Source organism: Dreissena polymorpha, chromosome 6 (assembly GCF_020536995.1).
Source record: "Dreissena polymorpha isolate Duluth1 chromosome 6, UMN_Dpol_1.0, whole genome shotgun sequence".
Lineage (NCBI taxonomy): Eukaryota > Metazoa > Mollusca > Bivalvia > Myida > Dreissenidae > Dreissena > Dreissena polymorpha.
The window spans coordinates 40,907,542-40,921,085 of record NC_068360.1 but is presented as its reverse complement, the minus strand read 5'-3'; the positions used below and the strand labels follow the sequence as shown (position 1 = coordinate 40,921,085).

General features: G+C 36.2%; 1 protein-coding gene across 4 annotated transcripts in view; it reads right to left on the bottom strand.

Moving 5' to 3' along the window:
* Positions 1-863: 863 nt before the first annotated feature.
* The window catches only part of LOC127834954 (protein ECT2-like), a 58,749-nt gene continuing 46,068 nt past the window's right edge, over positions 864-13,544 (bottom strand). For 3 of the 4 annotated variants that reach the window (XM_052361097.1, XM_052361098.1, XM_052361099.1), the window contains 3 exons: positions 12,225-12,313; positions 5,786-5,951; positions 864-4,611 (listed from right to left, as the gene is read on the bottom strand). In XM_052361097.1, the coding sequence (XP_052217057.1) occupies positions 4,528-4,611; positions 5,786-5,951; positions 12,225-12,313 (339 nt within the window). In that variant the 3' untranslated portion in view covers positions 864-4,527. The remainder of the gene's footprint in view (positions 4,612-5,785; positions 5,952-12,224; positions 12,314-13,544) is intronic. The other variant, XR_008028293.1, reaches the window with a different exon arrangement.

Genomic DNA, 13,544 nt, shown 5'->3' with positions numbered 1-13,544 from the left:
CCTGGCCGTCTGCTCTGAGGGATTACGAGTAGATCCCGCTGCATGCCTGGCCGTCTGCTCTGATGTTCTTATCAACTGGAGGCTGATGGACTACCCTAATGTACTGGAGGCTTACTGACTACCCTTATCTACTGGAGGCTGCTGGACTACCCTTATCTACTGGAGGCTGACGGACTACCCTAATCTACTGTAGGCTGGTGACTACCCTCATCTACTGGAGGCTTGCGACTACCCGTATCTACTTGAGGCTGGCGGACTACTCTTATCTACTGGAGGCTGACGGACTTCTCTTATCTAATGGTGGCTGGCAGACTACTCTTATCTACTGGAGGCTGATGGACTACCCTTATCTACTGGCGGACTACTCTTATCTACTGGAGGCTGATGGACTTCCCTTATCTACTGGAGGCTGGCGACTACCCTTATCTATTGGAGGCTGGCAGACTACCCTTATCTACTGGAGGCTTACAGACTACCAAGAGGTGCAGCAACAACCTTGTATTTAATAAAAATTCCATTTGAGCCGCACTCTTGAAAGACAGGTTTTAATGCCTGGGCATAAAGTGTTGTTCCAGATTAGCCACTGCAGTCCACCACAGGCTAATCAGAGATGACACTTTCCGCCCAGACTGGGTCCACCACAGGCTAATCAGAGATGACACTTTCCGCCCAGACTGGATTTTTGTTCAGAAGAGACTTCCTTTACACACAAAAATCCATTAAAGTGGACAGTATCGCCCCAGATTAGCCTGTGCGGATTGCACAGGCCGATCACCGCCAAAACTTTAAGCACACTACTTAAGCCCCGTTTTACTAGAACGAGGCTCATTTGAATAATAAAAAAAACGCAAATACATTCAACGCAGAGTTTACATTTTATTTTTTATGATTCTGGTGTTTGCACAAAGGCACTTAAAAATAGCGTTCATACATAGAATACAATTAATATTGTACAAATTTGTAGGGGAATTTACAATGACAATAGCAAAATAGGAAAATGTGTATATAGTATTTGTACAACTACCCATTTCTTTTCAATTGATGAATGCAAAGGTATGCACCTTTTTAATTAGTTAACAATTTTAACTGGCAAAGACTTATTCTTTAAATGATGTACATGAATCTACAGTAAAATATCAGTGTTTGGTAATTGTTTAGTGATTAAAATACAGAATTTGTTCAGATGAAAACATATTTTAATTGTATAAGATGCACAGGAATGAAATACTTATAGCAAGGGGATTGTTTTTGAACATAAAGTTCTGTCAATATTTGTTGGAACACATTTATAACAAAATAACAGCCTGGCATTGAAAACATCTTTTTGAATTAATTTGATGGCTTAATGAGTTTTACTTAAAACTAATGTTATCAAGGGGTCAAATATTATAATACATAACTTAGACTGACTTTGTTGAGATACATACATTTACAGGAAGGTTAAAATTATTGAAGCAAATAACAAGTATTTACAGCATAAATTACACGAATAATATAAAACATAATGTGAATGCACTGCAATGTGTGCTAGTACACAGCTATGTGGATTAAAGACAGACAGAGAAAGGACAGAAAGGGACAGAGCCAGATCTTTGTAAATTATCACAACCTATTTTCATTACACAGACTTGTAAAATAACAAAAAATAAACAAATATCAATTCAAAACAACACACTATTTATGTTAAACTCGATTATATCATTCAATTAAGTTTAAAGCTATATGTCAATTATGGAAAATCAATGACTTTATATTGTTTGAGTCCTTCACAGTATATTTTTTTTAACATAAAACACAAAAAATGTTTTTCACTAAATCATATAAATGCTTGCCAATTATGAGGAGCATTCATAATAATTATTTAATTTTGATGAAGTTTCATGACATGATTGTATCTATCTAATAATACTATCCTGCCCATAACACTCGCAAGAGGCGTGAGGCAATACTATGAGATAGATAGATAATAAGTATGACACTGTTAGTACTGACTTTAAATTCACTGATTCAGTTCACTGTTATGTTCGAAAGCGAAATATATATAACAGTTTACTAAACCATAATACATGCTACTTGAATATAGTATATATTTTATGACACTAACTTAACAATGGCACATAGCTTGACTGAAATGTTTGCATTTCTACAAACATTGAACGTAAAAGCAATGAATTAGTGACAGATTACACACGATCTTTTAAATTGATTATGATTGCATAAGAAATTATCAAGTAATTTGCATTTTTTTAAATGCACTGATGCAAAGAAATCCCTTGTCATGAGTTAAAAGATTTTAATACCTGCTTCTACAAGGAATGTCCGGAAAGTGTGTTCACAATCTGATTTATTCCCCCATTATGTACTATATTTTATAATTTTAATCTTAAACAATCATATTCTGCCACATTAAATATAAAACAAGTTGATAAACATTGTTTTAAAGAAAAAAACACTACTTTAAGCATATTAACATTCATAACTACAGAGCAGTTCAAACATGGGTGACTTAAAAATAACATTCTGTTGCAGTGGAAATGTAATTTACCGTACACTTCCATGTAAGACAGAGTTAAAATGGGCATCATGTTTTGATTATGTAAAGTTCAAAGAAGTTGCATCACAAATTATGTAGACATTTATTAATCTTTAGAATGTTTTCAGAGTCTATGAATGACCTTTCCAAACAGCCCTCGTAGAAATTAAATAAGCGTTGCAACTACATGATGGAAATCTGTTATCTTTTTATTATAAGACTAGTACTGACAAGTCACTAAATTAAACAAGGGCTGTTTGTAAAACATGCATGCCCCCCATATGGGCTCTCCGTTGTAGTGACAGCCATTGTGTGAGTATGTTTTTGTCACTGTGACCTTGACCTTTGACCTAGTGACCTGAAAATCAATAGGGGTCATCTGCCAGTCATGATCAATGTACCTATGAAGTTTCATGATCCTAGTCATAAGCGTTCTTGAGTTATCATCCGGATACCATTTTACTATTTCGGGTCACCATGACCTTGACCTTTGACCTAGTGACCTAAAAATCAATAGGGGTCATCTGCAAGTCATGATCAATCTACCTATCAAGTTTCATGATCCTAGGAATAAGCGTTCTTTAGTTATCATCCGGGAACCATTATACTATTACGGGTCACCGTGAACTTGACCTAGTGACCTCGAAATCAATAGGGGTCATCTGCGAGTCATGATCAATGTACCTATCAAGTTTCATGATCCTAGGCATAAGCGTTCTTGAGTTATCATCCGGAAACCATTTTACTATTTCGGGTCACCATGACCTTGACCTTTGACCTAGTGACCTCAAAATCAATAGGGGTCATCTGCGAGTCATGATCAATGAACCTATGAAGTTTCATGATCGTAGCCATTAGCATTCTTGAGTTATCATCCGGAAACCATTTTACTATTTCAGGTCACTGTGACCTTGACCTTTGATATAGTGACCTGAAAATCAATAGGGGTCAACTGCGAGTCATGATCAATCTACCTATCAAGTTTCATGATCTTAGGCCTAAGCGTTCTTGAGTTATCATCCAGAAACCATTTTACTATTTCGGGTCACCGTGACCTTGACCTTTGACCTAGTGACCTGACAATCAATAGGGGTCATCTGTCAGCCATAATCAATCTACCTACGAAGTTTCATGATCATAGGCATAAGCGTTCTTGAGTTATCATCAGGAAACCATTTTACTATTTCGGGTCACTGTGACCTTGACCTTTGACCTAGTGACCTGAAAATCAATAGAGGTCATCTGCGAGTCATGATCAATCTACCTATCAAGTTTCATGATCCTAGGCCTAAGCGTTCTTGAGTTATCATCCGGAAACCATTATACTATTACGGGTCACTGTGACCTTGACCTTTGACCTAGTGACCTGAAAATAAATAGGGGTCATCTGCGAGTCATGATCAATCTACCTATCAAGTTTCATGATCCTAGGCCTAAGGGTTCTTGAGTTATCATCCGGAAACCATTTTACTATTTCGGGTCACCGTGACCTTTGACCTAGTGACCTCAAAATCAATAGGGGTCATCTACGAGTCATGATCAATGTACCTATGAAGTTTCATGATCCTTGGCCCAAGCGTTCTTGAGTTATCATCCGGAAGCCACCTGGTGGAGGGACCGACTGACAGACCGACATGTGCAAAGCAATATACCCCCTCTTCTTCGAAGGGGGGCATAAAATTGTATATATCTTATTTCAGTTGAATGATCATTTTGAAAGAATGGTCAACAAAATATTGATAAAACAATTATTACCAAGGGTGAAATTATTTAATTAATTAGAAAAATGCCTGATTCAGTTTGAATGCATGATCTTGTTTTTCCAACTACACATTGGACTCAAAGGTAACATTTCTCCTGGACCACTTCAGGAGTCCAGTGCCCTCACTCCGTAACAAGCTGAAACTATAGCTTCTGGTGAATCTCCCTAATCTAGGTTTCCTGTGGCCCCTTATGGATCCAGTGACACCCAGTTGTGCAGGGGCCAGCGCGGGTCAGTCTAGGGGACCCTTCATGGAGAACGCCCCCAAGCTCAGAGTGTCGTCGTCGAGGTAACCGATGCTGATGTTGTCATCATTCTGGAATAACAGAAGAGCTGGTGAAGCATTTTAGATGATGCTTTTGGAGGGAAAACAAAGGTGCGTATACTTCACACTTCGGCTCAATTGGTCCTTGTGGGCTAATGCTCTATCTAAAAGTACCCCAGGTAGTCATAAGTTAACTACACTGAACCATGGGAAATACGCCTTGAGGCACCCAGCCATACTCCAGGGTACTTTTTAATATATTTTCCATACCCGGGGTAGTTTGTAGTATACTTTAAAGTACCAGGGGTACTCTTAAGTAGTACCCGAGTAAAAAATGACCAATCGAGCTTTACTTGTGTTGAGTTATCAGAACATAATGCCTACTGCCAATGGTAAGAAAAGGAGTATGTGTTTTTATTATAAATAAAACTTGTTCTTTCCAACTGTGAGAGATATCAAACAAATAGGCCCCCCCCCCCCCCACCTTCCAAAGTGCAAAAGATAAGGAGATAACGATATGTATTGATGTTCCGGTTTCAGCTTGACGGACGGAGTTTCCTTGTGTTCGTGAAGTGGATAATTGTAATTTAAAACAAGAGATGTGTTTGTCTGAAATACAATGCCCCCTATTGCGCCGCTTTGAAATAAAATTTCAATATATCATTTGGCAGGTTTAGAAATTATTTCCCTTTATAAGCTTATTACTTCCCTTGGATTGTATTTTTTGACTTTTGACCTTTCACCACTGAAAATAAGCAGCTTCATGAGATACACATGCATGCCAAATATCAAGTTGCAATCTTCAATATTCAAAAAGTTATGACCAAACTTTAACCAAGGTTAAAGTTTTGGGACACACACAATGAATGAATGACAGACAGGCCAAAAACAATATGCCCCCAATTATTCGATCCGGGGGCATAAAAATCAAAGTAGGGAAGTGGCATCCCTCCCTAGCCCCTCCCCAATGGCCCCACAGGGGGTAATATGCCCTTCCCCCATTAGAAGGTTCAACTTAGCTCTGAATTTGTATATAGATCTAGCAAAGTTGAGAACGATTTGTAAAATAAGTTTGATATAAAGGGTGGAAATCAGCTGAAACGAGGAAAAATCACACACAATAAAAGTTTTTAAAACACAACATTCAGATACCTCACCCGTCCTTAAAACAGCTAAAAAAGTTCCCATACTTAGCATGCGTTCACAACTCAAGGCAGTATTTTACCGATGTGAGGTCGATGCTGCTGGCCAGACGTTTGCCATGGAGGTTGCCTGGGGTAAAGTCACGCGAGCTGTCCTTCACGAACGGGCTGAACACGTGCGACACTGCTCGCTTGATCCGCCGTGGTGTCTTGTTGAACGAAAAGGCTCTACTCACTCGACGGCTGAACCTGTAGAATGGAGTAGGATGCATGTGTAGTACCTTAATATGAAATGCTTTTTGGGAAAACTGGGACTTAATGCATGGGCATTAAGTGTTGTCCCAGATTTTCCTCAGTGCAAGACTAAGCAGGGACAACACTTTCCGCTTTTATGGAATTTTTCCTTAAAAGGTCTCCTCTAAACGATAATCCGAGTGTAAACCAGGGTAGGCAGAAAGATTAGCATGTGTGGACTGTGGAAAAAACTTTACGCAAATGCATTAAATCTTTTTTTCTTAGAGCACAGCTCATATAATCCTGGAGGTCTCATTTAAGTTTTGAAAGTAAGCAGATGAAAACAAGAGATGTGTTTGCCAGAAACACAATGCCCCCTTCTGCGCCGCTTTGAAGCCATATATTTGACCTTGAAGGATGACCTTGACATTTCGCCACTTAAAATGTGCAGCTCCATGAGATACACATGCATGCCAAATATCAAGTTGCTATCTTCAATATTGCAAAAGTTATGGGCAAAGTTTTCGGACGGATGGACAGACTGACTGACGGACATAAAAAAGTATTAGTTGAATATAAATTTACGTTTACTGTTTCTGTTCACGGCATAAGAACAGAAGTCAGGCATTTAGGAATAATTTGACAATATAGCTAGCTGAATTCCGTGCCTCATGGGTTTTTATTTAAACCACTGTTTTCTGGGTGTATGGTCTTGTTGTTTTCTTTTATACTTCATCAGAGCTCCGAATGAGAATGATATTAGTGTAAATAGACTACAAAATAATAGCATTGTGATTAATGCTTAGAAATTATAATTAACAATTATAAACTTAGCCTCAAGAAAACTATATGAAAGTAATGGTCATCAATGTAAATCTTTCCAAAAAACCTATACACCATTGATCTTATTAATCATCGAGTTTTTCACACTGCTTGCATGCACATTAGTTTGCACACTTAAGAACACTGTATTTCTATAAAAACCTTTAGACACACTAATTGTTTTTGATTGAAAATACCAACATAGACCAAGCAAGCAAAGTAAATGGTAACATATAAGCTTTATGTAATGAAATACAGTACATATGGTGAATATTTACTCAGATTCAGGTTTAAGCATTAAAATGATCAAATAAATATTGTTATTCAATGTTGTATATGGGCCGTGCTCTGTGAAAAGGTGGTTAAATGCATGTGCTTAAAGTGTTGTCCCAGATTAGCCTGTGCTGAGTCCACACAAGCTAATCAGGGACGACACTTTCTGCCTAAATTTGGTTTTTGCTAAGAAGAGACTTTCTTTAAACGAAAAATATCATAAAAGCAGAAAGTGTCGTCCCTGATTAGCCTGTGCAGACTGCACATGCATTAAACCCCCTTTCCAAACAGCAAGGCCCATATTATAACATGAGAAGTCAGTAAAATACAAATACTGGGGTTGATTACATATTTAATGTTTCATATATGTCATATATGTTAACCCTTTACCACTTCTAAATACATATTTTGATGTCCCTTAGAAAGTTAAATTTAATTAAAGACTAGATTCTTACTAGATTCAAGTTTTAAAAGCTTCATTTCCAACCCTTAGATACTGATGGGCATCAAACAGCATAAAACCTAAAGAGACTGCAAGTTACTCGCAGGCTGTTCTGGTTACAAAAGCCATTTTCACTTTGCTTCTTATGGGAGAGGGTTAAATTGGAGAAAGGGATCGCTGATAAGAACCTGAGATGGCCACATGATAACTTGTTTTACATGTTTACTCTTTAATAAATGCTCACAGGCTTTACAATTTCCTAAATGGGTATCATGTGAGTGTTTTAACAAGACCAGAGGTCTATTTCGGAATGGAGTTGTTGTTATTACACATGCGGTTGAGTGGGAAGGTTTTTTTAAAGGGGGCATTTGTATATATATTTTTAAGGTAATATACAGTTCAATTGCGAGGATTTGTTGCATTACTGCAGAGCTACAGATCAGATTATTTGACCCACTGATCTTTTTGTTAAATATATGTGAGTACAGTTTTTAATGCATTGTTTAACATGTGTAATGCGTAAATACACAGATACTTGTCTTATCTGGAGCTATGCAGGGCTTTTTTTTTAACATACAGTAGCACAGACTGCCTATACAACGTCACAACAGCATTCTGTTTATGATTCTTCGCGACAATATGGAATTCTAGCTATGAATATATAAATGTCTATAGAATAAATTGTCCATGTTCTTCAAAAAGTGCATAAGTCATGTTTGGTTATTTTTTAGATGATGCAAAAAGTATATGCAATACTGGAAAATTGAAGTAATGTTTTGCCAGATGTTTTATACAGATCATTAAGAACATGGTTTGTTAATTGATTATCAAAGCAAGTATTTGTGCAAATGGGTAAAAATATTTTTTGGGCTGGGTCGGTGGATCAAAATTTAAATACCCGAGAAAACTCGAGTCAGGTCAGGTATTTAATAATTAAATTAAAATATAATTAAGTTAATTTTCATTACATGTTTCAGCTCATTAAAAATTCAACTGTCAGTCAATGCAGATCATGAAGACAGTCATTGTTTCTATAAGTTTGATTTATTTAATATTGAATTAAATACTGAAGTAGATGCAACCTTATTAAACGTTATCAGCAAATGTTAGTGATGCATGTCAAAAATCTACTTATTCAAACATAATTGCGATAAAACGCCTGGAAAAATTACTCGTCAGCAAAAGAGCTTCCCAAACTTTCAGAGGGAAAACAAACAATAACAAATGACATTAAACATTAATACTTTTGGTTTGTCATTTATATTTATTTATGAATCACAGGAATAGAAAAATGCTTAAAATGATAAAGACCATAATTTTACTGCACTTATTTCATATATCTACACTTAAAACAGTTAAATATACCTACACTTTAAGCATATAATGATCTACTTTGTAACCAGCGACCCGAACAAGCATCATTTAAAAAAAACTTTTAACCGGATCCAGGAGTATTTTGTGACCCGCAGATTCAGGTTTTTTCGGGTACACGTTAGATCAAGTATGTCACAAAATACTTGCCCATAAGCATGTTATAAAATACAGTTCATAATTTTGTAATCTTTTCTATGTGAAATACAAAATGTTTTCACCAGGGTCCTGTCTCAACTAGTGTTTGATTAAACTAAACACAGTTTTCATGGTAACATTGTTTTTTTTACCAATGACAGTTAATGTTTTCTCACAAACTATAACTATGCCTTGGATACTTTATCTAATATTTAAGTCGAAAATGTCTTACTAAGCTGCCATTCAAATAAAATATTAATAAAATCACAAACATTTACTTTCAATGTAATTAAAATGTAAATTATGTGGGCAAATAGTATGAAAAATGGACTAAAGCAGTTTTTGAAGAACATCAACAATATACATCATTATTAGAACAGCAACCCTTCTTGAGTACTACACTGTTAATGAGCTTTTGGCATAGACTGCTATCATAAAATAATACTTTCATTTAGAAAATAAAATACACTGTAACTCCAACAAATGAAACCACATTGTCAATTGACCGGAGTATGAGTTCAGTGCTCATATATTGTAATTGTGATCAGGAATGACACTTTGCCCTATAGATCAATAGATTTTCATCATTTAACCCTTTACCACTGAGATACGTATTTTCACGCATTTGTAGTCCCTTCGAAAGTTAAATTTATTTTAAGACCTTTCTTACTAGATTCCAGTTTTAAAGGCTTCATCTCCAAACCTTAGATACTGATGAGCAGCAAACAGCATAAAACCTGAACAGACTGCGAGTTACTCGCAGGCTGTTCTGGTTTAATGCTGTTTGCACATAGCCATTTCACTTTGTTTCTGAGTGGGAAAGGGTTAAAGGAGGTCTCTTTTGAATGAAAATCCGTCTTATAACATGAGTAGCGCCCCTAGCAGCACATGAATTACTGATTTGATTTCTCTTTCACTGTCATATTTGCAACTGCATTTTAGCAGACAATATTAAAATGTTTATGAATAAGCATGGAAATAAAACATGCATTTTATTTCTCTTTCACTGTCATATTTGCAACTGCATTTTAGCAGACAATATTAAAATGTTTATAAATAAGCATGGAAATAAAACATGCATAGGTAATCTTGTCCACATTGTCAAAGATGACAAAGATTTTAAAGATCTATAGCTCATAAATATTGGATTTCCAGTTACAATGAAGCACGTTATATTGGAGTTACAGTGTATAAGACGAGGCAAGTTAAAAAAAATGATGATTCATACAACAAAACTGTGAATACTTCTGACCTAAATGAGATCATTCATTTTCTATGAGATATGTGATCTAGCTAGCTATTTAAGGTAACATTATTTAGATATTTTATATCTAATATCCTGCATTCCTTCTAATTTACATGATAAAATGTATTTAAGATGATCACAGTCAGCCAAAATGCCCATTTAATAAAAAGGTATATATAATATAAGTAATGTATTGACATTTTTCTTGTAATACCTTAACTTCCACAGTGAACTATTAAGTGCAAAACAAAACAACACAATGACCATCCAAGTGTACATACAGATAATAGATATGGGCCAAGCTCTGTGAAAAAGGGGTTTAATGTATGTGCGTAAAGTGGCGTCCCAGATTAGACTGTGCAGTCCACACAGGCTAATCAGGGATTACAATTTCCGCCTAAACTGGCTTTTTGCTAAGAATAGACTTTCTTTAAACGAATAATATCATAAAAGGGGAAAGTGTCATCCCTGATTAGCCTGTGTGGACTGCACAGTCTAATCTGGGACGACACTTTACGCACATGCATTAAACCCCCTTTTCACAGAGCAAGTCCCATATTAAACCATTTCCTTTAAAACTATAAATTCATACTTTCATACATTGATCGAAGTTTCATGCTAACCAGTATATAGCTCAGACATATTGGCCTAACACACAATAACTTTAATGAAAACAATGACAACAACAAATTATAACCACAAACTAATTAATTTTTTTTACATGAAAATGAATAGTCTCATCTTTCTGCATTGTATTTAAGTAAAGTATGTTATTGAAGTGAAGTTTTTTTATTTGAGTAAAGTAACATTAACATAGTTTTTCAGATTGTCGATTTACAGAGAAATATTTTGAGCGTTCTATGGATAGGGTCTGTTTAAAAAATCATAAATAACGAATTTACCTGAATACCTAGCCACCTGCTCTGCTTTAGGTTGACTTATCCCAGACAAACAATAATTTAAGAATGGCCTTACAAACTCCAATTACATGAATATTTTAAAGAAGTGTTAATGTGAATAATTTATTTTCCTACAAGAGTAAGAAGAAATAGATGTAAGAAATGTCTCACTTACATACTATCATGTTGTCATTTATATCATGAAACACACACATTATCAAAACATAGATTGAATATAGAACACAATTCAAGTGTGTAAATTATTACATTGAAAGGTATCAGGTTAATGTATGCTTTAAGAAGATGCAAAAGTTTCACACCAACCTTAACTTAATGAGTCATTCCCTGGGAAAATCTTAATACATGTGTAAATGCATACGAGTAAAGTGTTGTACCAGATCAACCTGGGCAGTCTGCACAGGCTTAACAGGGACACCACTTTCTGCCTTAACTGGATTTTTGCAAAGATGAGACTTCCTTAAACGAACAAGAGATGTGTTTGTCAGAAACAAAATGCCCCCTATTGCGCCGCTTTGAAGCCATAAATTTGACCTTTGACCTTGAAGGATGACCTTGACCTTTCACTACTCAAAATGTGCAGCTCCATGAGATACACATGCATGCCAAATATAAAGTTGCTATCTTCAATATTGCAAAAGTTATGACCAAGATTTAAGTTTTGACGCAGCTTTGAAGCTATATATTTGACCTTTGACGAATGACCTTGACCTTTCACCACTCAAAATGTGCAGCTCCATGAGATACACATGCACGCCAAATATCAAGTCGCTATCTTCAATATTGCAAACGTTATTCAATATTGCAAAACTATAACCAAGGTTAAAGTTTTCCACAGAATGACAGACAGACAAACCAAAAACAATATACCCCCACGATCATTCGATCCCGGGGCATAACATTCCATGAAAGGCAAGTGTCTTTCCCTCATTAGCCTGTGCAGACTGCTCTGTCTAATCTGGGACAACACATTTCGTACATTCATAAAGCATCGTTTTCCCAGAGGTTAGCTCCATGTAAATAAGTGCAAAGAAAGCCAAAGACTGCTGGCTGATGATGCTAGAGTTCTGTGCCCCTACCTGCTGGCTGCCTTGCTCAGTTTCTGTCCAGACAGGTCCACCGTGCTCACCTGGAACTCCTCCCCGTCCACCCTGGAGATGAGGCTCTCCTGAAAAACAGGGGCACACAACTGGGTGCTAGATTGAAGCAAATCAGGTTCTCATACAAGAGCAGACAACTGTGAACAGCTGGATTTAAACAAAACAGGTAATAATTAGAACAGGGGCAGACAACTGAGTGCAAGGTTATAGCAAATCAGATTCTCGCAAAATCAGGGGAAGTCAGCTGTACTAGATTGTGGCAAACAGGGAAAGGCAACTGTCTACTGGATTGTAGCTGATCAGGTCCTCCTGAAAACAGGGAAAGACAACTGTGAACAGCTAGATTGAACAAATCAGATTCTTCTAAAAACAGGGGCAGACAAATGAATGTCATATTGAAGCAAATCAGGTTCTCACTGAAAACAGGAACAGACAACTGTTTATTAAAATGTAAGCAAATTAGGTTTTCTGAAAAAATTAGCAGATAACTTGTCATCATAACATGCAGTTAAACCAAGAAAGCCTAATGTCTCATTAATTTTTATTTTTCAAGACCAAGAACATCTTACGAATCCGTCTATATTAAACATAGAATAAGGACAAGACCAGTGCACAATTTCCAAGTGCAAGGCCAGCCGACTTTTGCTCATTTTTTTATCAATGAAAGAACTGTACTAGATTGTTAAAATGTAGAGTGACTCTCAGGGCACCACATGCCTTAGATAATAATCATAGCAATGTCACTTTTAAAATGGACATTTACCACTTTGAATAATTAAAGAGTCTGGTTATTTAATACAGAAGTCATTGCCCAAAAGAAAGCATTAAACCTTTTCCAATTAGAAGCAAAGTAAAAATGGCTATGCACAAACTGCATTAAACAAGAACAGTCTGAGAGTGACTCGCAGTTTGTTCAGGTTTTATGCTGTTTGCTACTGATCAGTATCTAAGGTTTTGAGATAAAGCCTTAAAAACTTGAACTAGTAAAAAAGGTCTTAAATTTAAAATAACTTTCTAAGGGCCTACACATGCGTGAAAATATGCATCTAAGTGGTAAAGGGTTAAGACAAAAAGATGGTTTGTAGCTGCTGACAGATTTGTGCCTATCAATTTACAGCAGAGTGACACTTTCATAGTGGTCAAGGAATGAGATTCATAATAGAAACACAGACACATTACTTTTACTGCTATTTTCATTGGTTCAAACAGTGAGCTATCAGTTTTAATATTTCCAAATTAATCCAATTAGAGCAAACATAAAACATGACCTGCTTATATTGTCTGTATGACACGGTATAA